The sequence below is a fragment of the Leptosomus discolor genome, chromosome 3 (genome assembly GCF_034619465.1).
Source record: "Leptosomus discolor isolate bLepDis1 chromosome 3, bLepDis1.hap2, whole genome shotgun sequence".
NCBI lineage: Eukaryota > Metazoa > Chordata > Aves > Leptosomiformes > Leptosomidae > Leptosomus > Leptosomus discolor.
This window is the reverse complement of record NC_141393.1, coordinates 14,978,187-15,005,918: the sequence shown is the minus strand read 5'-3', so window position 1 is coordinate 15,005,918 and position 27,732 is coordinate 14,978,187. Positions and strand designations below refer to the sequence as shown.

At 41.0% G+C, this 27,732-nt stretch overlaps 1 protein-coding gene across 2 annotated transcripts in view; it reads right to left on the bottom strand.

Moving 5' to 3' along the window:
- Positions 1–576: 576 nt before the first annotated feature.
- SETD3 (SET domain containing 3, actin N3(tau)-histidine methyltransferase) overlaps positions 577–27,732 on the bottom strand; it is a 39,511-nt gene continuing 12,355 nt past the window's right edge. For both annotated transcript variants that reach the window (XM_086462792.1, XM_086462793.1), the window contains 7 exons: positions 15,550–15,608; positions 13,520–13,634; positions 7,129–7,203; positions 4,292–4,458; positions 3,564–3,649; positions 1,658–1,818; positions 577–1,020 (listed from right to left, as the gene is read on the bottom strand). In XM_086462792.1, coding sequence (XP_086318918.1) covers positions 577–1,020; positions 1,658–1,818; positions 3,564–3,649; positions 4,292–4,458; positions 7,129–7,203; positions 13,520–13,634; positions 15,550–15,608 — 1,107 coding nt within the window. The remainder of the gene's footprint in view (positions 1,021–1,657; positions 1,819–3,563; positions 3,650–4,291; positions 4,459–7,128; positions 7,204–13,519; positions 13,635–15,549; positions 15,609–27,732) is intronic.

Genomic DNA, 27,732 nt, shown 5'->3' with positions numbered 1-27,732 from the left:
TTCAGAGATCACTTTAAGTGTATACAATTTGGATTCTCATCAACAATTAAAACTACCAATCATAAGGTTGCCACCTTACCTTTTTCTGGACTGGCATACCTGATTTTAAACAGGTTTTCCTCCAGTCTCCCAAGTTTCTGATCCTCTTATCCAGTTTTCTGCTGTACTGCTCTCCCACCTTCATGCTGAATACCGAGTCAGTCCTGCCTTCTGCTTTTCTTGGCAGGAGGCAGAGCAAGCTTTTAATTTCGGTAGTCAGAGTGACAGAACAACAAAAGCACAGCAGATAGAAGAGCTTAATTCTTCCCCAGGAAGAAAATACATTTGGTTCAACAAAGGGCTGCAAAATCTTCCAAAGGCACCTCTTTCCCCAGTTTTTGCCTGAAAGCAAGATGGCAATCTTAATTGAAAAGGGATGCTAAATCTTTTAAATAACTTAAAAATTCATTTTTATATAAAGCAGCAAAAACATTTTTCTCTGCAGAAAGAGAAATGTTAACAAAGAAACACACCAACATAAATGCACTGTTCATAAACTTCAGCTAATGTAATTCACAAGAAAGTAAAATTTTAGGACTATTCTTTAACCTCATCAGTACTTTCTGAAGAAGATTCTTTGGCATCTTCAGTCTCTCTGTTGCTTTTCTCTTTATTTAGATTTTCACTTCCTGATTTGGTCCCATTAAATAGAGAGTTTTCACCATTTACAAACCCATTCTCTGTGACTTCAGCATCAATAGCTTCATCAATCTTTAAGTCCCCTGGCTCTTCCACATCTTCTAGGTTTCTCAAGACAATAGGGAGTCTAGAGTCTGCCACAGTGTTCTCCAACAAGGCAATATTGCTCTCTTCATATTTAGGAAGCAGAGCTCCATCTGCCATTTGTTTGGTATAATACTCTCGGCTAGCAGCTGCACTCTTCACTGCTTTCTCCAAGATCTCTTTTTCACCTAAGCGCAATTTGATAGCCATTATCGCATGTGAAGTAAGGTCATGGGTCTCCAAGAAGGACTTATCATCCTGTTAGAAAAGAAAAAGCAAGTTTGTTAATAACACCCACCACAAAAAAAAACCCAACAAAACCCTCAGCTTTTCTCTCTAGGAGTTAACAATAAGTGACACAGTAGGTTCTTCAGGCCGAGCCAAATGGACATAGATGAATAAGGGGGTCTGCATGGAGTCCCAGTGAAATTTGTCAAGAATTTACAAAGAAACCAAAAATTTCTCCACACAGATCAGCCTGCACAACAAGGGAAGTCAGGAGACTTCACAAATACGTGAAACATGTAGGTTCACTTCTAAGCTTGAAATAGTAGCACATTTCTTTGCAGTCTGGAGAATGCAACTAATAGACAACAAGTTGAAACTGATTCCCCATTTTACTTGCAGAGAAAAAAAGCAGGTAGCCTCTATTTGGAGAATCAAAGAAAAAATACATTAACAAAATTACATTAACAAAATTTTCTTTTTTGCAATCTTATTTGATTTTCCTTAGATAATGCAAATCTGTTTCTACACTTTAAAAAGTACAGACTGAATTACGTGCTAACATTCAGATTAAAGTTTGTAAAGACAAGATAGGGGACAAAATATCTTTTCATACAGTCATAACACAGAACATTTCAGACATTTAAATTACATATAATGATAACTTTACCTCAACAGTTGTTTTATAGGTTTTCAAAAGAAGGGATGCTCTGGCTTCTAGGAATGTCCAAAGTTTAACTTCATTGTCCCAGCTAATGGGAAACTCAGAATTCCCCAGAGTGAAGATTTTACCAATGGCATGTTCGCCTATCAAGTGCTCCTTCAGCTCTTCTGCAATAAGTATAAAACCAATCTGTTAAAAAACAATCTCATCATTCACTTTGTCAGTTGACAAACTGCAGAAAGATTTATTTTCAATAGCTTTGAGCAGCTAACAAAAAAAGCTCTCCTCAAATAAGAATTATCAGATAGGCTGGGTTGCTTTTAGGATTCTCTGCCAAGAGGCAACAGAAGTTTTGGGATTAGCAGAAAATGGACCTTCTACTCCACCCAGGAATAAAGACACTTCGTATGTTATAGCCTCTCACATACAGTGTAACTCTGTGACACTGAGATGCAACGTTTTGCATAATACTTGATACACAAAAGGGAGTAATTCTTTAAAGAGTTCAGCGAACTTTTTGATAAACAAAAGGAACAGGCCAGAGAGCGTGAAAACAGCAATGCAATTATTTTTCTTATTGTTTTGGTAATCTTTTTCAGTAGCTGTAACTCCGTACAGTTGGTCAGAAAAGACACCCATCAAATGAACCTCACACAGAGCAGAAAATGTTTAATCAGCTCCTTGACATTACACAAATTCCATTAATCTTTTAATTACCAAATTTCACTCCTGCAAAGCAGCTATAACAAACTTCACAAACCACTTGCACGTAGTTTCTCACTAAACAGTTTTCTCATACAGTATTTAAGACATGAATAATCCAAGCACAACCATGAATCAGAGAAATGCAATTAAGATGTCCACTAGCTGCATTTTCTTCGCTGAGCCAAAATTCACCCCCTCAGCATCCTAAAATTTTCTTCAATTGAATTTACTTCCCTGAAGTGGTCAGGCAGTTGGACCAGATGATTGTTGTAGGTCCCTTCCAACAGAACTATTTATTCTGGTCTAATTTCTTATGAAGTTCTAAAAGATGGATGACTGGATGCAGCGAAGGCATGACACTAAATAAGGTAGCTTGTTTTTATTAAAGAAAGTAAATAGAGCACATGCAAAAATGTACCAACTTCAGTATTCCTCCTAGTATTAAAATCCACATCACCTGCACAGCTTCCCTAACTGCAAGGGAATTCTCTCACTGTCATGAAAAACTGTCACATCTATAACCTCCAAAACTGCATCTAACCAGCAAGCAAATATGAGAAACATTTAATCAGAAGTTTCACATGCACAAATTAAGGGAGTATTTTTTAATTGTACACATATTTTCCCCCCCAAAACCCCTAATGTAACACTACAAAGTTTGCAAATACGTAAGTTGGTTTTAGATTATGAATTACTGAAATACTGAAAATACTCAACTTCAAAATGTCTCTTCCATATTCCTCCTACAGCATAGAATATTCCAACTCCATACCTAAATGATTCTAGCAGTGATGGCTAACATGCTATGATTTTAAGCATGTAAACCCCTAGGTCTCACATGATCTTGTTCTATGAACCATTTTTAAACCTAAGAACTGAAGATCAAGCTCCAAAGCTCACTCATTCACTCAGCCTGTGAGGTTAAAAAAAAATTAAAAAAATAAAAAAAAATTGCATCACCTCATGCTTTAGGAGCTCCAGAAAGGTCTATGTTACTCAAATAGTCCCTCAGACAACATGGCCAAAGACTGGGTTTCTTCACTAGCTTATAGATCCCTTTTTAACCTCAACTCCTCAACTTTTCTGATCTTCTAGCTTAATGTTTTATATAAATGTCTATCACATTCCTGCAGTAAAAAACCAAACAAATAACCAAACAAAAACCCCAAACAAACATAAATTAGGTCAGCTTTATAAAACATCTTACCTTCACTCATACAAAACACTCGAAGGAAAGCCAAAAGCTGGGCAGAGATTGGAGGCTCAGTAGAGTGCAAGGCAAAAACACTAGAACTAATAAAAGAAATAATCAAACAACAGTAAATGCAAGTTCTGCTATCATACCTTTGAACTTATGTCAACACAAAAGACCTTAAAGTATACAACAAACTCCCTGTTACAAAAGTAACTTTAAAAAAATTAGCTAATACTAGTTTAAACTGCAGAAAAGCTTCCCTAACCTGTATCTGAAAAGAACAATTATCTCTAGAATTTTACACTTACAATTATTTTTATACAGCTTTCATAACAAATTAATGAAAAAGCAATGTTTCACATCTGCTGCTCCTAACAGTACCCTCTGGACTGAAAAGACTAAAGGAAAATGCTGCGGTTCACATACTGAGCATCGTAGTATGTCTGCAAGGGATAGGAAAGAAAGAAAAACCACAGATTGCTTCAAATTAATCCTTGCTCTGTTTTTGTTCAAATGGTTATTAAAGCAAAGGCTTTTTTCCTTATACTTGGTCTAAACTAGATGATAATATAGCTCTGAGAACTTCTGTAAATATTATGACAATAACTTTAATTTGTTATACAAACAGGATAAATATTACACATAAGAAAACTATCACAGAACAGCTTTATATATGCTCTACTGGACACTATATACTTTGGAAATGTTTTTAAAAACCCATGGCATTGTGTTTTACTTACGTTGGGATACCAGCACGAGCTAAGACCTCTGCCTTCATAGCATACAGCCTGTCACTTTTACTCACGCCAAGCTTTATTTTCACTCTGTCATGTGAATTATTATCAAAGAAAAAACCACTGTGGATCACAAATTCAGCGTTTGACCGAGTGCCATAAAAAATGTAAATCTAGAAGGATGAAAAGAGAAGTGAAGGGACAGGAAAAAAGCTTAAGATCAGCTCACAAAACTGACATAATTTGAAAGTTATTTCCTGAAAGAGTTACTATTCTGAGTACAAGGTATATTTAGTTATATAAAGAAACATGCTTTGTTTTCTGGTATGGATTCGAATGCCACATATAGTGTGGCAATATACTTTAGAGGCAGATATAAACACATCCATGCAACTGAGAGAGGTTCTTATTCTATACCTTAAACCAAAAATACTTTGTTTTCCTCACTCTGTCATAAAATACCAGTATACAGAAATAAGCTTTCAAAGATCCTATGGCTTTTAAAGGCTAAAAAAACATGAGACAAGGAGGGCCCATTAAAAGAAATGGTGTTTCTGGGGTCATTCCCCCCCCCCCCCCCTTATGTCCACACAAAAGAGTAACCTACACTGCTGATCAACTTTGCTTTTGTTTTAAAGTCACCTTAAGGCATGGATATACCAAAGTATATCATACAGAGAGACCTGACCTGCATTCAGCCAGTTAGTTATACTCTGAACTCTTTATCTAAAGCATACAGGTTACTTTAATACACATTAAAACTAGTTTCCTAAATATAACCTTCAAAACGTGTTTCATTCAGGGCTAGGCTGTATGAAGTACATGGGACAAGAGGACAGAGTAGCAATTGTCTTCTCCCGCATCAAGAGGGTATTTCCCCCTTCTGTTTGATAACAGAATTGTCAATCAGAAAAAAGTTTCAACAGTTACAGAACTCCCTACTTAACCTTAGGGTACAGCAATTCTCTGGATACCTGCAAGCTTCTGCTCCTCCCTAGCTGACAAAGAAAGGCACAGTGTTCTTTAGGGGATCAACAACAGTGACTATGCCATTTACTTACTTTGTTTTCAATTTTAGATTAGAACTATTTATCCTAAGCAATAAATGCTTAAGTGTGATACTAAATTACAGTTAACATTATACTGTAACACACTTGTATAATGAACAAGTGACCTGCCTAGGTATGCTAAGGCAGTGGTTAAGGAGAGAGTTGCTAACCTTCTCAAGTTTTAAAACTACTGTGATACATCTCATACTAAACTAAAAGTCACATATCATGTGTAGATTATACAGTATGCTCTTACACTCTAAGTCTGTTTTACAAAAAAGCCAATTAAACAGATTGAGAAAGAGCCCAGTGTTTGATAGATTCTGTGGACTTCCGCTGCCTCACGTTTTTTAGTAGTAAAAGCAAAGATCATATGCTCTTCCTGCTGAAACTGTAAGAAGTAACATCTGCACAGTGCATTAAAAGACTGAAGCATTATATAATAAAAGTGCTTTAATGATGTTGGTAACAGTTAAAGTTTGCACAGAGATTTTTTAAAAAACTCTGATAAATAGCAGACAAAGTGAAACTACTGAAATAAAATCAAAATAGAGGAAGCCTCTATAACTGAAATGGAGAGCGCAGCCAGGAGAGCTACATGACACATCCATTGCCAGCTGTGGAAAATTATAAATTGGATCACTTCTGGAAAAACTGTGGACCTCTTTTAACTCACCATACCAGTGCTGGAAAAAACAGCAAACGTTTGACTACCATAACAAATTCTAAGAGCAACACAAAAAAATATACAATTGCTGTAAACCCCTGCACAGCAATGAAGATAAATATACCTCTGGAAAGACTTACTTAAAAAACTTTTCAGACACATCTTTGTTAAAAAACAATACACAACAAAATGAAAATAAAAATATTATAATCTGTAAGACTGGCAAAATCATACACTAAAGGCAATACTCAAGAGACTGAGTTACAAAATATTTCACCATGTTTCACAGACAAAGTCTTTTTCTGGCCATGCTGACTGCAGCTGTACAAGCCGTAGGAAAAACGGAGTGCTACTACACTTGAGGGCTTGGGCTGGCTGCTGACACAGCACGGGAACCCTCCTACCAGAGATTTCCTACGCCCCTGCAACCACTGTCTTCAACGCATCACTGGTCTCAACACTCGTTTTGGTTTCCTAGCAGTTCTGAACAAAATACTGGATTCTGAACTGTCCCACGCATCTTTGCAAGACTCTCCCTTGGTACTCTCTGTTTACAGGATGAACGGGTGTGTACGTGCGCACATGCCTGCGCGGAAGGGAGGGAGGATATTTTAGGTCCTTTCTCACCTTAACTAAGCATGGGAATGACAACATGGTTAAAATGACCAGCAACTATACTGCACTTAACTTTTTGTCAAATGAAGACTAACAAGAAACATAAACCAACACCATTGTTTAGAAAGACTCTACAATCTGCTATTTCAGACAAAGTGACACCCAAAGTCTAATAATATTTATCTTTGGTCCTTTGTACACAGCCTTTTATCAAACTCACCCAGAATACCAAACTCAGCGTCTGTGTATGTGCATTTACCAGTGATTAAATATTTCAACTGGTTCTCTAAAATATGAGGAATAAAAACTCTCCTAAATTTGGCATCTACCAAGTGACAGAAAACATTTTATTCTGAAAAATGCGCACTTATTTGGTTTGGTAGTATTTTCACACAAAATTAGTTCAACATAATAAAATCCACACCACTCTGCAATTAAAATTTTGTAGGGAGTTACCAAGTGTCCATAAAACTTAATTAAAGAACAATTATGTAGATAACTGTTCACACTACCTGTTCTCCAGCCTTGAAATCTTGAAGGGCTACACATTCACACCGGTCATCTTCTAAATTGTAGCCTGTAGTGATCTATCCAAGGAAACAGTAACAAAAGCAACTTTAGCATTTTATATTTATCTCTCCCACCACTGACAAAATATTGTCCTATGGGAAACAGATATTAACAATAGCAACTGCGTACATTCCTTTCTCTGCACAATATAATATAGCTGGTAGTGATCGTTTAACAGTTCCTAAGCAACCTCTTTTTTTTAAAAAAAAAAAAAAATAATCCCTGCATTAAGGAAATCTAATGAAGGAAATACCTTACCTGAAGTGAACAGAAGGTTCTGAGGAAAGTACCCTCCATAGACCACAGACAGTCCTGTGCTAAAGCTGGCAACTTGTTATAAAGTTCTGGAACTTTCAGTCACTCCCACAAGGCCCAAGGGAGCAAGGCACTGTCAGCTCTACACGCTGTGCTTTATCCTTCAACTACCAGCACATTTTTGATCTCTCAATGAAAAACGATTAGATAACTGTGGATCTTTAGGGAATACAATCTTCGGAGGATTATAATTTACTTGCAAATAATCCCTTTATCTAAAAGTTAAGTAATACTCTCAAAAATGCTAAAAGGATTTTTTTTTTTTTATGGTAGCAGGCAATGGAAGAGGATAAACTTTTCTAACAAACCTGTACTTCTCTGAAAAAAATTATGAAAGGGTAAAGGGGTCACACTAACAAGTAAAACTATCCTAAAAATGTAATACTTTTAAAAAAAGTGACAAACAGCATGTTCTTATATAGTATTACCAAAGGTGCTGGCACAGATGCAGGCACAGGATGGATCCTAAGCTGCTGAACAATCGGGAAGCAACTTTTACAATAGGCATTCTGAACTTAGTACCGATGGAGCTAACTTAGGGAAAAATATGCTCTGGGCCTGGGGAAAAACCTAAAAGAAGCCAAAGATTCTCTCTCAGCCTTTGTAAATGAAAATACTTTTTTTGTAAGCTGACTGACACGCAAGTTGTGGTATACCCCGATTCCCATCTTGGATGCAGTTTGTCCAAAGACAGAGCTCCATGGATTATTTTGAAAGCTTGGTTGATAGTTTACACGTTAATAGTTTTACGCTGCTTGCATCATCAAGCATGCATTTGTCAGCCAAAACAGTGCCTTCAAAGCGAGCACAGAGAACTTGCCTCCGACGCAAATCCAAATCCTCCGCAGCCTGGCCCTGCGGAGGCCTGCAGAACTGCTCTGCACATGGATGCCACCACTTCAGGTCTGTTAATGGGTTTGTGGTACGTTGAGATCAGAAGAGAACACAAGAGTCATGCAATACGGCCTACTGCAAAACAGAGGCTGCGGTACTTGAACACAGAAATTCCTGTACATTCACTATGCTGGACTGAACAATTTTTAATTAAGATCTCTCATTTAGAAAGTTATGTAACCCTGAATTGCAAGTGAGGTTACAAGTGCCAGAGGATTTACCTTCACCATGACAAATGTACCTTCTAAGTTCAAATATAGTCATCTTCTAAAAATCTGTAACTTCCATTCAAAACAGAGAACTCTTGACAGCACTTGACCTGTCCTGAAATTTTCTTAGTGTGCAAACTCAATGAAATACTTTTGAATGTGAAAAGTCCATTACAGTCTCTTGAAATGCCTGTTGGAACAGGAGGCTTTCAAGGACTGTGGAAATTCCAGTATGTTAAAAAGAAGGATTCTGTCAGTTTAAGTATGCTTCACTAGAGTACTGCTCATTTTTTAAAATGCGGTGGTTTTTTTTTATTATTTTTGCCTTTATATAAAAAAATAAGAAAACAAAAAAAGCCAGCAGCACTTCTGAAAGGCTTTTCTATAAAGCATAATGGAGTGCTAGACTCTTATTTCCTCTTTCTTTTAATAGCAGTCATGTAAGAGAATTAACAGGGTGTTTACTTCTCTTCCCACATGATAGCTGACAAATTGCATCCCTTCAGTTTTATTTCTGAAGCAGAGTGATACATGAATTTCGAGTTGCATATAAAGCATGCAATATTCTGCTTGGTCAGTGATTAAGGATGGACCCAGCCCAACAGGCAGAATGTAGCTTATTCAAAGCTCTGTCAGAACTGGTAATCAACCTCTGACTGTCAAAATACAATCCCACTAAAGAATAACAATGAGAAATGCATGAAGACAACCATTTTGATATAGTTCTTAGAGGTAGGTTGATCTAATTAATTGTGTCAGAAGCAAGAAAAAGCTGGATGGACCTAGATCCAGTTAAAATCCAAAGAGCATTTTATTACCCAGCTATGGAAAGAGGCCCTGTGGAATTAAGCAAGAACAGGGATATATAGTAGCTGATTGACTCAAGAAGTTATTTCAGCACTGCATTTGGGATAGACCAGACAGGAGCACATACAACGCCATCTTTTTTTTTTTTCTTGCTTTTCTGCAATAAAACCCAATTCCCTTCATGTATTTTAAAGGTATGCACAATGATTAGAGCAGAACCCACCCTCATCTCGCTCTACAACAACATAAACTACAATACAGACAGCTTACAGTTATCTTAGCAGATTTCCCCCCCTCCCCTCCTATTTCTAATAGTTCAAGGAAAATAACACACCACAAAAACAGGTTTAGCAGCTTTTCTTAGCCCATTATCATAGAATGGTTTGGGTTGGAAGAGACCTTAAACACCATCTAGTTCCAACCCCCCATGCCACGGGCAAGGACACCTTCCACTAGACCAGGTTCCTCAAAGCCCCATCCAACCTGGCCTTGAACACTGCCAGGGAGGGGGCAGCCACAGCTTCTCTGGGCAACCTGTGCCAGGGTCTCACCACCCTCACAGTGAAGAATTTCTTCTTTAGATCTAATCTAAATCTACACTCTTTCAGTGTGAAACTATTCCCCCTCATCTATTCCCCCTACACTCCCTGATAAAGTGTCCCTCCCCACCTCTCCTGTCGGCCCCCTTTAAGTACTGGAAGGCCTCTCTAAGGTCTCCCTGGAGCCTTCTCTTCTCCAGGCTGAACAACCCCAACTCTCTCAGCCTGTCCTCACAGGGGAGGTGCTCCAGCCCCTGATCATCTTCATGGCCCTCCTCTGTGCTCAATCCAACAGGTCCTTGTCCTCCTTACATTGGGGTCCCCAGAGCTGGATGAAGCACTGCAGGTGGGGTCTCACCAGAGCAGAGCAGAGGGGGAGAATTCCCTCCCTTGACCTGCTGGCTCCACTTCTTTTAATGCAGCCCAGGATGCAATTGGCTTTCTGGGCTGCAAGCACACATTGCTGACTCATATTCAGTTTTTCATCCACCAACACCCCCAAGTCCTTCTCCTCAGGGCTGCTCTCGATCCACCCATTGCCCAGCCTGTATTTGTGCTTGGGATTGCCCTGACCCAGTGCAGGACCTTGCACTTGGCCTTGTTGAACTTCATGAGGTTTGCACGGGCCCACCTCTCCAGCCTGTCCAGGTCCCTCTGGATGGCATCACTTCCCTCCAGCATGTCAACCACACCGCTCAGCTTGGTGTCACTGGTAAACTTGCTGAGGGTGCACTCAATCCTACTCTCCATGTCACTGAAAAAGATGTTAAACACCACCGGTCCCGATATTGACCCTTGAGGAACGCCACTCGTCACTAGTCTCCACTTGGGACACCAAGCCATTGACTGTGACTCTCTGAATGCAACCATCCACTCAATTCCTTATCCACCGAGTGGCCAATCCATCAAATCCACATCTCTCCAGTTTACACAAGGATGTCACGCAGGACAGTGTTGAATGCTTTGCACAAGCCAGGTAGATGACATCAGTTGCTCTTCCCTTATCCACCAACGCTGTAACCCATCATAGAAGGGCATCAAATTTGTCAAGCAAGACTTGCCCTTAGCGAAGCCATGTTGGCTGCACCTCCTTATTTTCCATGTGCCTTGGCATAGTTTCCAGGAGGATCCTCTCCACGATCTTGCTGGGCACAGAGGTGAGACTGACTGGCCTGTAGTTCCCCAGGTCTTCCTTTTTTCCCCTTTTTTTAATGGGGGTTATCTTTCCCCTTTTCCAGTCAGTGGGAACTTCACCAGACTGCCACAACTTCTCAAATATGATGGACAGTGGTTTAGCAACTTCATCTGCCAGTTCCCTGGGGACCCACAGATGCATCTCATCAGGTCCCATGGACTTGTGCACCTTCAGGGTCCTTAGACCATCTTGAACCTGATCCTTTCCTACAGGGGGTAGTTTTTCATTCTCCCAGTCCCTGCCTTTGCCTTCTGCAATCTGGGTGGTGTGGCTGGAGCGCTTGCAGGTGAAGACTGAGGCAAAAAAAAAGTCATTGAGTGCCTCAGCCTTCTCCATATCCTCGGTAACTCTGTTTCCCAGGTCTTCTCTGTTTCCTTCCGGAGAGGGCCCACATTTTCCCCAGTCTTCCTTTTATCACCGATATACCTGTATAGAAGCGTTTCTTGTTGCCCTTGATATCCCTGGCCAAACTGAATTCTGTCAGGGCTTTGGCTTTCCTAATAGATCCCTGGCTTCTCGGGTAGTTTCTCTGTATTCCTCCCAGGCTACCTGTCCTTGCTTCCACCCTCTGGAGGCTTCCTTTTTTTTGTTTGAATTTGTCCAGGAGCTCCTTATTCATCCATGCAGGCCTCCTGGTGTTTTTGCCTGATCTCAATTATCATTATTGCCATTGTCTATCCTTCCTAAATCTATAACCATTTAAACTAATTTCTGTATAAACATGAAACAAACAAGTGAAGTCTGTACATACATACAAAATATTTAAGTTCAGCATCCCCACCCCCCCACCCTTTAGGATACACTTCAGCACAAAAAAATGCTTCCAACCCTGATATACTACTGCTTTAGCAGGTTTGGCCCCAGAGGCTGGCTCCATATCAAACCCATTGTAAAAGAGCATAATAAAAACAAAAACTACTTTATCAATTTAAATAGAAGTTTGAATGATTAAAACAACGTAACTAGCTGCTTTTTTTAATACAAGCTACCTATTTTTTTCCCCTCCCAGAGCCTTAGTTCTCTTCCTCTTTCCTCTAATACCAACTTTGAAGGCATTCATTAAGAGTTGTCTAATGAATACAGACAAGTCTCTGCAAAAGCATCTGAAGGAGATGCCCAGCAGGAAAAGGGTACAGGAAGTACTGATGCTTGCAGCTAAGACTTATATTACAAAAATATAAATTCTGAATTTTAAGCAATTTTCTTTATATTGGAGACTTTTATACAAGCTTTATTGCTAAATCAAAGTTATGAGATTGCATAACAAATCGTGAAAGGCAAGAATCACTGTTAAAGAACAACACATAACTGCTTTTTAATAGGGAGAAATAAATAAACAAAAAACCTCAAACACTTGCAACTTTGTGGCTGAGCCTACCCTGCTGTATTTGGTAGATTGCAGTTATAGTAACAATAAATTAGCTAAGCGTCCAGTGAAAGACAACTTGCTTTACAGTTTGTTCGTTTAAACCAGGCTTTTCCTATACCAGCAATACAAACACACGCTGCTGTCCTAACACTCAGGTCAACTCTCCCACAAAAGATCCAGATTACTTGAATAGTATGGTCATATTCACTGCTTACAATAAATAATATTATCTCCTGGAAACACAATTAGAGGGTATGAATTTTGAAGCGTACACAAGACTGGCTAAATAACACTGATAAACCATCCTCTTATTGGTTTCCATTTCCTCACTTCAACATTAACTAGCCTGTTAACGAAATCAAGACCTCATCCTCTGAACTAGCTCATGTAAGCCAAAATGTCAGCACATCTGACTTTCTATATACATATGTCACCTTTTAAATGTTTAATATGCCCTGAAGTAGTATTTTTGCATTTTGTTTCTTTGATGTAGTAACAGATGTACTGTTTTTGTTGAACTAGGCTTTGTTCTTGTTGCTGTCTTCATAACAAGGCTCTTTGGGCATGGTTAGGAGAGCAGGCAGTTATTTCTTAGTTGCAAATTTCTAACCACTTTCCCTAGTGGTAGCTACAAGAGGCAACCTCCATCACTGTCTGCTTTCCTATTCCCAGAACAAATCTGTCCAGTATTGCGAATATTTGGCTGGAAAAAAGGTATCATGTAACTCAAAACTTTTAAAGGTACACTATATGTATGTGAGACACAACTTTAGGCAAGTATGCGATGACTTCTGAAGTTTTCTCTAGATGAAGAAAGATCTCCCAGAAAAGCTACCGTAAGACATTTAAGAAAGAAATCTTTTTTTCAGGTATTAGGTTTTTTATCACTTGGGAAGATAAAATACCTGGGTTAAGAAGCATAATGAAAAGTGTTATTAAACTGCTCTTCAGCAGTTGGAAGACTTAAGCTTTAAAGCCTTTCAGCAACACTGAAGAAATCCTTACCAGTCCATTAGTATGATTACACATGTCCCATAAAGGTATTAGAGCCAATGTAACTCTGGAACCATCTTCTGTTGGAATCTGGTTTTGCCGTGTCATGACAGAGGAAACCGCCCATCTACAAAAATCAGAAACATTAGATGGCCAATGATCAAACATCAATATGTGACTGGCTGTAGTCCAACCTGAAGCAATCACTTAGGCTGGGAGGTTCCAAACTTAGTTTTCTTAAAGACCATACAGGGCACGGTCACAGTAGAAGGCAATACAACTTGCTGGAGAAGCAGCAGCTCCCAAGTTTCCAAGACATGCACATAGACCAATTCCCAAATCAGGATTGCAATCCCACCCCTCTTCTGCGGTTTTTGCAACAGGTCTCTTATACTGTCCATTACTTCAACCAGGACCCACTCCCATGTCACCTTCTGCTTCCCCAACCCTTCACTGCACACATACCTCTCACCACACATCCCGAACCTGGGGTCAGCTATTCCTATGGGCTTCAGAGTAGTTCACAGCTACCACTTGGCAGCAGTAGCTCTCATCTATGTGCAGACTCTTGTACGAGCCAGGGCGTATTCTTCCCCTTGTTCCCTAAAAAACTTACGTACTGCATGAACTGGAAACCACTGTCATCACCTGACACATGCATGGTATTTTGGTAAATATTTTGGGAAGCGCTTCTCTTCAGTTTGCAAACTTTTGGCTTAGATCAGCATTGCTAAATTTTCTGCTAAACAGAATAAAGAGAGGAAAAAAGTCCCAATCTAAACAGATATCCAGCTAAAAAGAATGAAGAAAGTATAACATAGTTCAGCACACAGGCATCATTCAAAACCCTTCCAAGGCAGGTTAAGAAAATGAAATGCCAGCTACCTATTCAAACAGGAATCTTCAGAAATGCTTAACATTTCAGTATTTTCTAAAATTTTGTTTTTATTTTATTTCAGACAAAAATGAATATCAAATGCCAGAGGAGGAAAAAAAAATTAAAAAAAAAAAAAAAAAATCAATCTTAGTTCCACTATGTTCTGGCCTTAACATATATTTGTTGTTGTTTTCTAAGGGTGAAAAAAAAAAAAAAAAAGGAAAAAAAGGAATACTATCAGAAGGCCAAAATAATTTTATCTCCCACAGACTCCACTACTAACAAGCATTTAATACACAGAATTAGACTTTCAGAACAATTTTTTCAGAAGGACTCCAGATTGCTTAGAAATACACCATCAAATTGAAATAAATTAATTTCTAAAAAGCAAGTTAAAATTGTGGATAATTCTGATATACAAACACTGTCTGAAACTTAACAGCAATATGTTTCTCTAATTGTTGTAATTTAACTGCAAAATTTTAGGCTACTTCACGTGTAAGTTGGCATGTTCCTCAGTGACCCTGCAAGTGAAGGGGATGAGCTTTGGAAATCCCACTTTCATAAGCTTACCCAGAAGAACGACTAGGCTAAAGAAAAAAAACCCTGTAACACCTCATAAATGCCTTTTATTCATGCTATTTTAATCACTTAAGAGAATTAAAGCTCTCATCTTAATTACTCTTATTTTTATCTTAAATCGTCACCCCCTATAGCACCTCCAAGTGACGCTCATGCTTCACGTGTACAACTTAAGTTCTCCAGCTCTCCTGTTCAACAGCCACTGTAAATATTAGTTTTTACTACTATGTGCTGGTAAAGCCCTTTATAAAAGAAGAAATTAAAAAAAAATCCCCACACCCAAACCCCAAATCTCCTGCAATGTCAATGGAATTATTTTCTTAAGAAACAATGAACTACCTTATTAATCTCACACTATGTGTGTCAGTTAGCTAAATTAACAGCTCATAATGACTATTCCTTTGTAACAATTAAAATCTGCACATTTATTTTACTTTCTTCTTCATTCAGAAAGTGTATTAGTATCAAATCCTACATTTAACATTTCAATAACAATAGGGCATTCCCACCAATGAAGTATTTCCAGGTCTCCACAGTTCACTGTATTAAAAAAAAAAAAGAAAGAATTAAAAGACAGACCAACCTGTAGTCGTCATAAGTGAAAGAATCCTTTAAGGGCAGTTTGCTGGCATTAGGATGGGTCTGGGAAATGCAAGTTTCAGTAAAAGGTGAAAAGAGAAAGAAAAGAGAAATCAGAAATCAGTCAGCAGAATTTCATTATTTAGCTGCCTAACAGATCCTAACAAGAGCCAAATGAAGCAGGAGGCGTCCAGCCGCGCTACAGAGGGATCATCATGCTATTATGCTCTCATACATCACTGTCAACTTAATTTGTTGTGCCCAGCAGCCGCCATAAATCTGCTGCTTCATATTTCAAGACTAGAACCCACAGACATCGTACAAAAATAAAAAATTTAAGGTGGACTGAATACGTGAAGGTAAGACGAAATCCAGCCCTTGATGCAGGGTGGGGGAAAGAACGCAGACAATAAGCATACGTTAGTTTTCACCAACTTCCACATTTTCCTCTTCACTGGGATATCAGTAAGGTATTTCATAAACACAAGAAAAATTACTCAAGATTTTCCATTCTTCCTCAACACATGCAAAGGTGTTACTCAGTAAAAGTTGCGTTACACCTCTGAAACAAAACAGATGAAAATATGTAAATAGTTTTGGTGACAAACACCAATTAGACAGTATCTGCGTTAACCTACCTACACGTGCTACTATCTAAAAGCAGAGTGATGTCATTTGAGAATGGGTACTGTAGTTGCCATTAACAAGCAAAATATTTAGATTTTAAAAAGCTGCAATACCTGTTACTTTTACGATCAATTAACTTATTAAAAGCTTCAAAAATACAGGTAGCTTTAAGCCCACGCTCACACACTTTCTTTAGGACTTTGTTCCCACTCACAAATGGAAAGCCGTAATAGCATAAATTTTAATCTTCAGGCTCAATTAGGTCTCAGAGATGAATTGAAGTAAACGATCAAGCGGTTATTTCAGAAGATACAAATGATTTTTTGCATAGCACTATCTCTGCGACACTCTTAATGCATGAAGCTCCATGTAGTTCTCAGTTTTTTACTCTTGATGCATTAGCACCACAAGTGCACAGTAATTTATCATTTCTCGCTGTAATGTACTTGCTGGCACCGCGCGCAGGACAGTAGGGGAGGAGGTAAAAGTGGCTCAAACCGTAAATCAATTAGAAAACAAAAGCTCGTGCTCAGCGCGCAATTTTAGGCAAATTACATATTACAAAAGACTGACAATGGGGTGCTAGGTCCCAGGTGCCCGCTCCCCCCCAGCCCCTCCGGTTAACCCTTTGGATGGGCGAATTGCTCTGAAACGCGACAGAACTTTCCGTTCCGGCGTCCCCCGTCCCTCCCCGCACTCTTCCCTTTATTAAAGCACGCCGCGTTTCCGCGTGACTGTCGTTCACACCGACGACACGGCCACCGCACAACCCACTCTCTCGGTTTTAACGGCAGCAACGCACTCGACAGCGTCACTTCTCCCCACGCGACCCCTCGAGAGCACAACGCCGGGGCCGAGACCCGGCCCAGCAAATGCCGGCGGGCAGCGCTGCAGCAGCACAGCCCAGGCCCGGCTCGCCAACGTCGCTCTCAACTGGAAAGAACACTTCCTCGAGCCCACCGCCGCCCCCGTGACGCCTTCAGGACGCCCACGTCCCGGCGCACCGCCGCCCCCCAGCCCGCCCCGCAGGCAGAGCCCACCGCCCCAGCCGGGCGCAGAAGCCTCGGCGCCACGCGGACGGACGCGGTGACGCCGCGCTCCCTCTCCCCCGCGCCCGGCGCTCCAACAAGGCAGCGCCCGCCGCACCGAGCGCCTCGCGCCCCCCGCCACCGCCCGCCCGGCCGCGCGCACCCGGCACGGACCGGCACTGCCCCCTGCCGGCGCCGCCGCGCCCCGGCCGAGCTGCCGCGGCCCCGACACCCCCCTCCCTCTAGCTCCCCTCCCCCCCAAAAAGGGGGGCGCACGAAACTGCAACGAAGGGCCCGAGGGTACCACTCCAACACCGGAAAGGCCGCGCCGGGGCGACCTCCCTTCCGCGGCAACGAGCGCTGCCTCCGCGCCAGCCGCGGGGCTGGCAAGTGCAGCGCGGGAGAAAGACCCCGCAGGTGCGCAGGCAGCCACCCCGGCCTGCCCCCGCGGCCCTGCGCTTCTCCTCCCGGCCCCCGGGCTGCAGCTTCCAACGGACCGCAGCGTTCGTCAGACGGCGCTCAGGACCGCGGCGGCGAGGCACTCCGAGCGGAACGGCGCTGCGGGGCCTGCCACGGGCCTGGCCGCCTCAGGGGGATCGCTACAGACCGCACACGGGACCTGCCCGCGGTTCTGCCCACCAGACTGCCGGCCAACACGCTCACCCCTAACTTGGAGCAAATAGCCAGAGGAAGCAAGACAGACACACGTCGCTACTGTCCCCTCCATGAGAAACAAAATCTGTATTAAGCCAGCAGATTGCAGTGAGGTTCATCGTTCATTTGACGTTAGTCCCTCTGTAACGAGTCAATTTGAGCACACAACCCATGGGCAGAGACTGGATGGCACTGAACGCTCTGCAACCCTCCCTCGTTTGTAAATCTGTGAAACATAGGGACTGCCCCTATATGGAGACCGTCCAGACATAATTCACATAAAACCACCAGTAAATTACAAGAAAGGACAAAATATATAGTCTTAAAAGACACAAGGCAGAATAAAATCCCAGTGTACATAATTACCATATTTATAACATTCTGTGGTACAATATTCTAGTAGCTATTTTAAAGTTAAGTCAGCACATTTGATCATGTTAGATTTCTGACTTGGACTATTTTACTACGTAACTTAAAAACCCTATAGATTACAAGAATCTGAAGACACACAAAAAAGAACAATATTCTGATTAAAAAATTGATTTAGTATGCAGCTTCTCTTTATAGTCCCTTGGTAAAAATGAAACCTCTGTAACAAACACTTAATAAAACCTGTCAATATATCTAGAAAGAAAAATGACACAAATGCATTAAGTATTAAATACCCTTGAAAAAAGTCACATATTCCATGAATTTTTGATGTACTATCTTGACATTAATGTAAAACCTTGATATTTATAATTGACAGATATTTAATAAAGTATAGAAGATGACTGCTGCACAGCATGCAAATTGCTCAGGCTGATCAAAAAAAGATACAGACATATTTAAACTAAACAAACACTTAATACATAGAAAAAAAATCAGAGCTAGCTTTTACAGGTTCATGTAGCTAAGTCCCTACAGATTAGCTTTGAAATGTGACATTATCCACTACACGAACCCTAATTTTAACCTACCAAGTCTATATGAAGTAGTTTCAGAAAGTTGGTAGAAGAAGCTTTAAATAAAAAATGGGAAGATGAAAAAGGGAATATATTAATTTAGATGCAGGTCCTGACATTCTACTGAATGAGTTATTATAAAGAACAAATACCATCTATTTCGTTAGCCTTTCTGTGAAAATATTGTCAGAGCTGGCAATCAGGGTGATGACCACTGCAAAAACAAATAGTGGCATGCTGAATTTAATTTTCCTCCTGATGCTGCTATTCCTAAAAAAAAAAATTTTTTTTAAAAAAAAAAAGCTTCTTCCCCTTCAGCGTTCCAAGCCTTCTTTGAGACATTTGGAGGATATCTCAAAATAACCAGAAATATTAAAAAGTAACAGTGATTGCTGCCAGATTGTCTGCAGCCACTGCGGAAAGAGACAGACTGTTATTCTAGTCACCTAAAACACTATCAGACTAGAAGCCAGTTACTCAGTATGGCAACCAGAGAGAGAGGGGGGGGGCAGGGAGAAAAAGACACTTTCAGACATTTTTCTCTTTCTGGGAAGCAGTAATATCCAGGGGTTTGTGTCTCACGTTCAATATCTCACAACTCCTGATGCCCCATAGGGGCCTTTGCACTAATAATTTCCCCATCTATTTTTGGATGGACATCACAAGACAATGTTTCTCAAGTCTTACAAACTAGATGTTAGAGGAGGACTCCACTTTTGAGAAGGCTTGTTTTTATTTGGACAGCATGAAGGCTTCTGTGCAGAAAGGGTGGGTGCCTCTCCAGCTGAGAAGCTATCATAACCTTCACTTCTATCCAGCCTACGAGGGGATTAACCTCCTGTAAAAGAGTGGCCAGACAATTAGAGGCAGTAACCCCTTACCCCACTCAATCACAAAATGCCAACGCTCATTTATCAGAGCTCCTAATCTTGACAAGGAATTTCCATTAAAATTAGCTTAATATTTGCTTATTTACCAAGTGATGCAAAGTGCAAGTCCTATTACTGTAACATGCAATAAAATGTCTGAGTAAAAGTTAAAAGTAGAGTACAAGTTTACATAGTGTTAAATTTGCATTCATACCTATGCTACTAGATGTCTTGAAAAGAATTAATGTATTTTGGAGTGAAGTCATACTGGCCAGTATATTCCTTCGTACCATTAGCTCTGGTATACTCCGAGTAAGAAAAAGTTAATTGAAGCACTGGATGTGATCAAGGTTAGTGGGTTTTTTTGAAGAGATACCACCTCTCAGCTGAGATAAGGTGACCATTGGAGTCATCCATTATGCCACTGTAACAGATAACTGAAAAAAAAAAACAAAACCCAAACCCCCCTTGTTTCTGTCAGTTTCCTGAGTTCGTAGGTACAGAAATGGTTGGATTTCTGTGAAGAATATTTCAAGTACTCACAAGTCCAAGGCAAGGTTGTGGGTAGTCACTGCATCAATATTACTAAATCAGATTTCAATATTCTCAAAAACCTCTTGTGTACCCTTGAAGTAGAGACAGCTCCATTTCTATCTCAGGAAAGCATCATATCAAGTGTTGAGATCATACTAAGGCCACCACTCCACACCCCTCCCAGCCCCCAAAACACTAAGGGTGCTTGAAACAGTTAAAGCCAAAACCAGTTTAAGCTTCCACCTTGTTAACTTTCATTCCTTTGAACATAAAGCCCAAGGGTTCGTTCCTTTTGACCAAACAATTTTTTCCTCCTCTTCTTTGCAGATTCTCCCCTCTTTCCAATGTACTCATTAACATGGGGAGTTTTCGTTATGAGCCTTGTTGGATGCTACTTGATGGTTTCAGGCCAATGTGTAGGTGTACAAAAACACAAACACACACCACACACACACACACTTTCAGGGCCAGAAGCAGGAAGATCTGTCAGCATTTGCTGGTTACTGTCCCTTTCCCAGCTCTGGAAATCCTTTGAAGCAGCAGCCTTGAAAAGAAACTCCTCTCTGCGGAGCTGCTGAGGCTTTAACTGCCCTAAAGCTAAGTAAAATAAAGAATTCAGAATGGAGGATCCTAGCGATCTACAGGGAAACAAGAATTCACTTTTTCCATTGGACATATGCTGCCTAACCTAACAAGGGAAAGCCAGTTCACTGTACAGGACAGGAGACAAAGCCAAAAATTATTTTACTTTGTAATAACAGTTTATAACTACAGAGGCATGCTCTGGAATTTTCAAACAGCCCACTTCATGAAGCACTAGGAATTACATCCACAAACCTCTGCTGTTATATGACTTTTCTAATGGAAGAAAGATCATTCTACTTTGCAAAACCTAATAGAACAAATCTTAAAATTAAAAAGGTACCACAGGATTGAAACTTATTAAATCTAAACAACATTCTTGCTTATTCTTTATGTCAGCAATTTTTATTTACTTTCTGCCAATATACACAAGAAAGCACTGTTCCAGACTATTAGGGGATTCATGCAGAGGAAGCAGAGTGGAATGACTCCTTCTGGTGCAATGGAATTTAACTGCACAGTCCTTTTTTCTGTACCTTCTACCTGCAAAAATTGTTCTTAGTTAATGAGACAGCAGTGGCACAACAGACAACTCAAACCATGACATCAACTACTAACTCAAGGGTCCGAAGGACTGACAGCCCACTTCACATGCAAAGCGGACGCTACCATTGGGCTGACGGAGCACACAGAAGGAATTCCGAACCGACTGCAAATGAGTACCCTGCCTACAGTCCTGTGGCACCACCTTTATTAAACAGGGGCAAGACAGTGATGGACCTTTTAATATCCACTAATATTAATACACTAATATTCTAAAATACTAATCTTTCCCAAAAAGGAAGGCACTCTGATACAACAAATTAGCAACCAAGTTTTCTACACCTTTGCCTGTCCTTTCACAAAATCACTTAGAGCCGAATGCAGCCCCACTAAGGGCTGAAGGGACGAAACGGGAGAGCAAGCTGGCCTGAGACTGGACATGTTTTGCAATGAGACAGCCTTCCGAGTCCCTCCCATCCCCGTTCATGTAACATATCAACAGAAAGACACGCTAGGTCCCTTATCTCCTGTGGTAAATCTCCTCACAAAATAGGAGTTTAGTATTCAATGCTGAGCCTTAGATTGATAGGTTCAGTCTGCAGTCCTTCATTCACACAGGTACAGTAAGATAGCTACAGTAAACTGTTTCTTCACAGAGGTCTATGCCTGCACATCATGACATATCATTTACTCTTTAGGCTCCTCCTGAGGTACAAGGTTTACCTTGTTCATTTTGTTTAGTGCAACACGTGCGCCATGTTCATGCACAAATTCACCATACAACTCTACTACTAATTCAGTGAATCACAAGCCACAAATAATACACTGTGATGGAAAGCCTGAACTGCTTTAAAAGGACAGGGACAGTGTTTCCTAGTCACAATCACTCCGCATCCAAAGAGTTTTCTAACAAGCTTTAATATTATGCAGTACGGCCAAAGTTTTGTTACCTGTGAATCAACTACTCAAGTTTACAGATAAGTCATACCAGGAGCCACTTAGGTGGAAGCTTGGATCATGATCACCTCATAACCACGGTACTGCGCTGCACAACCGGCGTGGCACGCAGGGCATGGCAAGTCCTGGGGCCAGATGTACTGGGACTATAGTGCACACATGAAATGCAACTAAACTAAACTGAAAACTTACCACTTCCTCTTCAAACCATAGTACAAGAAAATAAACTCTGGTTTACTTAGCAACATATCAATCTCCTACTGTGTGGAGTATTAGCATTGGGTCTGACTGAAGAGGATAATCCACTTTGTAATTTAGTTAAATTACTAATTTTAACAAAGATAAGTCCCCTGTATAATTTTGCAGTGCTTAAAGAATACATCCTTTGAGTATTACATTCTAAAAAACATCAGCTTGTTATCATATTTTAAATTTATGGAACATTTGTAACTGCTGTTATATCAGGAAATATATTAAATCTGCACAATAAGTACAAACTTCATATGAGAAAGTATACTTGTAAGTGCATGATGATCTCCTGACGTCTGCTGAGGCACTCACTTCCACAAAAGACACAGACATCATCTCTGGGGATAAACTCAACTGCCCCAGAAAGTGCAACTCAGTTAAAAAATAAAAATAAAAGCAACTAACAGGAAAGCAAACAAAAAACCCTCTCCACTCTATTGGCTGTAAAACCAGATGCTTATCTGCACTCTCAATCAGGAGAGTGGTTGAGAACCCCATCTTCCAAAAAAATGCCTTAAAAGCCCATAATACTAACAAGAGAACACATTATTCCTCCCAAATGTGGTTTAAACTGTGCAGAAACAAATTTTGTTTAGCACTGGCATATACGTCTTGAAGTACATCTCTGCTTCTCTAGAGGAAAGAGGGCGTTTAGGCTAGTATAACAGAATCCAAACCATTCAGAATACAAAATAAATTAAAACCTGCTGATGAGGAGATCTTAACAATGAATGTCCAAAGAAAGATAACATTGATATCCAAAATGAAAGATATGTTTTATCCTGTCTGTCCTCCAACTCTAAAACATTTTGACTGTAAGAAACAGCAGACACCAAGTAGGACGTGCCTGTATTTCAATCCAGGCCAGCACGGCCCAACAGTCCAACTGGCGCCCATTGGCTGAATCTGGACCACAGGATGCCTCCATATGGCCTGCCACCTTTTCCTTGGAGGAGATGGGGAACAGCTGTTTGAGGAGCAAACGCTGCCCGAACAGCCAAACACCTCCTCCTGTGTCCGGCTGGCTCAAAGCCCAGAGCTGTCACCGTGTTCCTGTGGAAGGCAAGGAAGGAACGGGGGAAGAAGGCAGCAGACCTCCTGCCCACGCAAGGACTTGAGCTCTTCATTTGTCTGAGGCAGACACACACAACCCAGCGAAGCCTGTAGCTGCTTCTGCGATGGAGAGGGGCAGCCACAGGAATGGCCCAACGAAACCCCAGGATCTGCTGTTACTACTGTCATCATAGCCGGGGGTGGGATATACCAGAAGCGACACAAAAATCAGGAATTTGGCGCATGTTTGCAAAGTCTAAACCACCTTACGGTAGATACGCTAAGTGGTACAGTACGAGCACACAATCAGTCTTCAGTTTGCTGCCAGCAAAACAGATTAATACAATATTTTGGCCTTCACAGAGAGGAAAATCACAGAAAGGCATAAATACATTCCATTATTAACTGCCTATTGATTTATTATTGATCAAGCAGAACAACACAGGCATTGAAATTCAGACAAAGCAAATTAAATAGCAGCACTATTTTACCTTTGTAACCGTCCAGTCAATGGAATTTTAAATCTCTCCTTAAGGTGACACGTACAGTAGACAAGTAAACAAAAGGGAAAGATTTTACAGCACTTACAACTGTGCCATCTTTCTTCTACCCATTTTTTACAGCGTCACTGACATCACTTCTGAAAAAAGCTATTCGATTGGCATGCCAATGAGTATAAATCAAGTGGGGGAAAAACTGAGAACCCTAAGGACCTAGCTGGTGCACAATCAAAACTGTATTCTTCCAAATACATTTGCTTTTGACTGCATATCGGTTGAACTCTTCAGAAGCATTAAAATATTCTCTATTATATCAACTTAAAAATAGTAACTTCCAAACATTTGAATAGTTCAGAGTGTTTTAAAAGGCAGTATACTTGTCTGCATTCAACTCAAACATTATTTAGCACATGAAAGTTAAATGGTGGTATCAAAGCCAAATACAGAGAGACACCAGACGTTCTACTTCACGCTGACCTGGAAAATCATATGCTTATTGGAATAGGATAGATTAGAAACAGTGCAGAAAAATAACGTAAGAACGGCACAAGTCATATTGAAAGTTTCACCACAACTTCAAAAATTGGTGTCAAAATTAAGCTAGAGATGTGAAATCTCACCTAGTAGACCCAATATTGAAGAGTCAAATGTGATATCAGATTTGAAAGATGCTATAATATTCTTTTGAGATCTAGAACTTAACGTGTTAAAACAACTAAAATGATATTCTAGTGCCCAACAGCTAATAACTGGATTTTAGAATTTCATTCACGCTAAATCAATTAGTCAAATTTTATATGAATAATAAATCAAATTTAGTATCTGATCAAAAGGGATTACAGCCCCAGGAAATTAAGTTCTCTGTCCAATAGTGCACACAAACAGATCAAAACATGTTTGGATAGATTACTGCAAGGATTGTATTCACAATGGGACTACAATAACACTTTCAAGAGCACTGTCCAAATGTCAATACACACTAGTCAGAAAATTGGTATGAGAGCATTCCTGTGGAACACTGGATACAAACCAGACTACAGATACTATCTAAAAGTATCAATGACTTCTACCAAGCAGATTCTATTAAAAAAACAACAAAAAAAAGGCGATTCACGGGGCAGCTTCTGCCTTCCTGAGTAACAGCAGCTTGACAGAAAGCAAAGAAAGTATTTGCAAGTATTTGCTCATTAATGTAGCAAAGAAACATAAAACTGAATCAAAAAAAAAAAAAAATTTACTTGCAAAAATGTTACTTAAACAGGTGACTTTGCTTTCTCCATTCAGTTTAATTCTAAAATTCTTACTTACCGATCTCTCTTGTACTGGGGAGCCCAGCATTGGACACTATACCCTAGGTGTGGCCTCAGCAGTGCTGAGTAGAGGGGAAGGATCATTTCCCTCAATCTGCTGGCAACACTCCTAATGCAGCCCAGGATGCCATTAGCCCTTTTTTGCTGCAAGGACACGTTGCTGGCTCATGTGCAACTTGGCCCCCAACATATTCATAGGATTATTCCACTCCAAGTGCAGGACTTTTTACTTCTTGTTGAACTTCATCAACTGTCAGCCCATTTCTCTCCGGCCTGTCAAGGTCCCACTGGATGACACCTTCCCAGGGATCAAAGTGAGGCTGACAGACTTCTTGTTTCCTGGCTCCTCCTTCCTGCCCTTCCTGAGGACAGGAGTGCCATTTGATTTACTGCAGTCCTCAGGCACCTCTCCCAGTCATCAGGATTGCTCAAAGACCACTGACAGTCACAGAATCATAGAACAGTTTGGGTTGGAAGGGACCTTTAAAGGCCATCTAGTCCAACCCCCCCCCCCCCCCCCCCCCCCCCGGGCCATGTAGGTCTCCCTGGAGCCTGGTTTTCTGCAGGCCGAACAACCTCAACTCTCAGCCTTTCTTCATGGGAGAGGTGTTGCATCCTTCTGATCATTTTTGTGGCCCTCCTCTGGACTTGGTCCAACAGGTCCATGTCTTTCCTGTGCTGATGACCCCAGAGCTCGACACAGTACTCCAGGTGGGATCTCACCAGAGTGGAGTAGAGGGGCAGAATCACGTCCCTTGACCTGCTGGCCACGCTTCTTTTGATGCGGCCCAGGATACGGTTGGCTTTATGGACAGCATCCTGTCCCTCAGGCATGCGAGTAACGTCACAGTAACATCAGCCAGCTCCCTCAGCACTTGTGGGCACATCCCACCAGGGCCCACGGACTTGTGTATGTCCGGTTTGATTAAGTATTCCCTGACCTGATCCTCTTCCACCAAGGGTATTCTTCCTTGCTCCAGTCTTTCCTCCTGGTGTCTAAGACCAGGGATTCGTGAAGGCTGGTCTTGCTAGTAAAGACTGAGGCAAAGATGACTTTTGGTACCTCAGCTTTTTCCATGTTCTGTGTCACCAGGCCTCCTGCCCCATTCAGCAGCAGGCCCACATTCTCCCTAGTCTTCCTTTTGTCACCTATGTACTTATAGAAGCCTTTTTTGGTTGCCTTTGACATTCCTTGACAGGCTCAATTCCTGCTGGGCTATAGCTTTCCTAACCTCATTCCTGGACTTCTGGACAATGTTTCTGTATTCCTCCCAGGTTACCTGTCCCAGCTTCCACCCTCCTCTGTATGCTTCCTTTTTGTGTTTAAGTTTTGCCAGGAGCTCCTTGTTTATCCATGCAGGCCTCCTGGTATTTTTGCCTGACTTCCTACTCATTGAGATGGACTGCTCTTGAACCTGGAGGAGGTGATCCTTCAATATTAACTATGTTTTTTTTCTCGGGTCCCTCTTCCCTCCAGAGCCTTATCCCTCAGGACTCTTCCAAACAGATCCATGAAGAGGCCAACACTACTCTTATGAAGTCTGGTGCTGTGACCTCGCTTTTTGCTCTGCTCCCTCCTCTCCTCCCTGAACTCCACCATCTCATGGTCACTGTAGCCAAGGCTGTCTTTGACCTTCACATCTCCAACAAACCCTTCCTTGTTCGTAAGTATGAGGTCCATGAATGCAAGTAGCACCTTTCCTCATTGGCTCCTCTATTGCTTGGGTCAGGAAGTTGTCATCGATGCTCTCCACAAATCTCGTGGATTGCTTATACTCTGCTGTGCTATCCCTTTAGCAGATACCAGGGTGGCTGAAGTCCCCCATGAGGACCAGGCCCTGCAAATGTGAGGCTATTCCTAGCTGTTTGCAGAAGGCCTTATCCACACCCTGCTTCCTCCTGATCAGGCAAGCCTATAGCAGATGCCCACTACAATGTCATCTATATTGTGGGGTGGTTTTTTGGGTTTTTTTGGGGGGGGGGTTTTTTGGGTTTGTTTTGTTTTGTTTTTTTTTTTTTTTTACACAAGCAGCTAGCTTGCTGGTGCCCTTCAGAAAAATCTGCGGTCCTCCAGTGGTCCAGAGACTACAGGCTGAAAACATTGTCTGCATCAACGCCAAACTGCCATCCTGGACAATCCTGCAAAACTGATCCTTCTTTCAGCACATGAGAGGCAGCTACATACAGATACTACTTTCACAGAGTGCCACTGAATGCATTCAGCTGGCTTCCATGGCAAAAGCTATGACTAGCTGGTGGGCTCTGCTGGTTTCAGACTTACCACTTCAAAGATTTTAAAAGTTAACTAAAATTATCACAAAATTGTCTTTTAGTAAG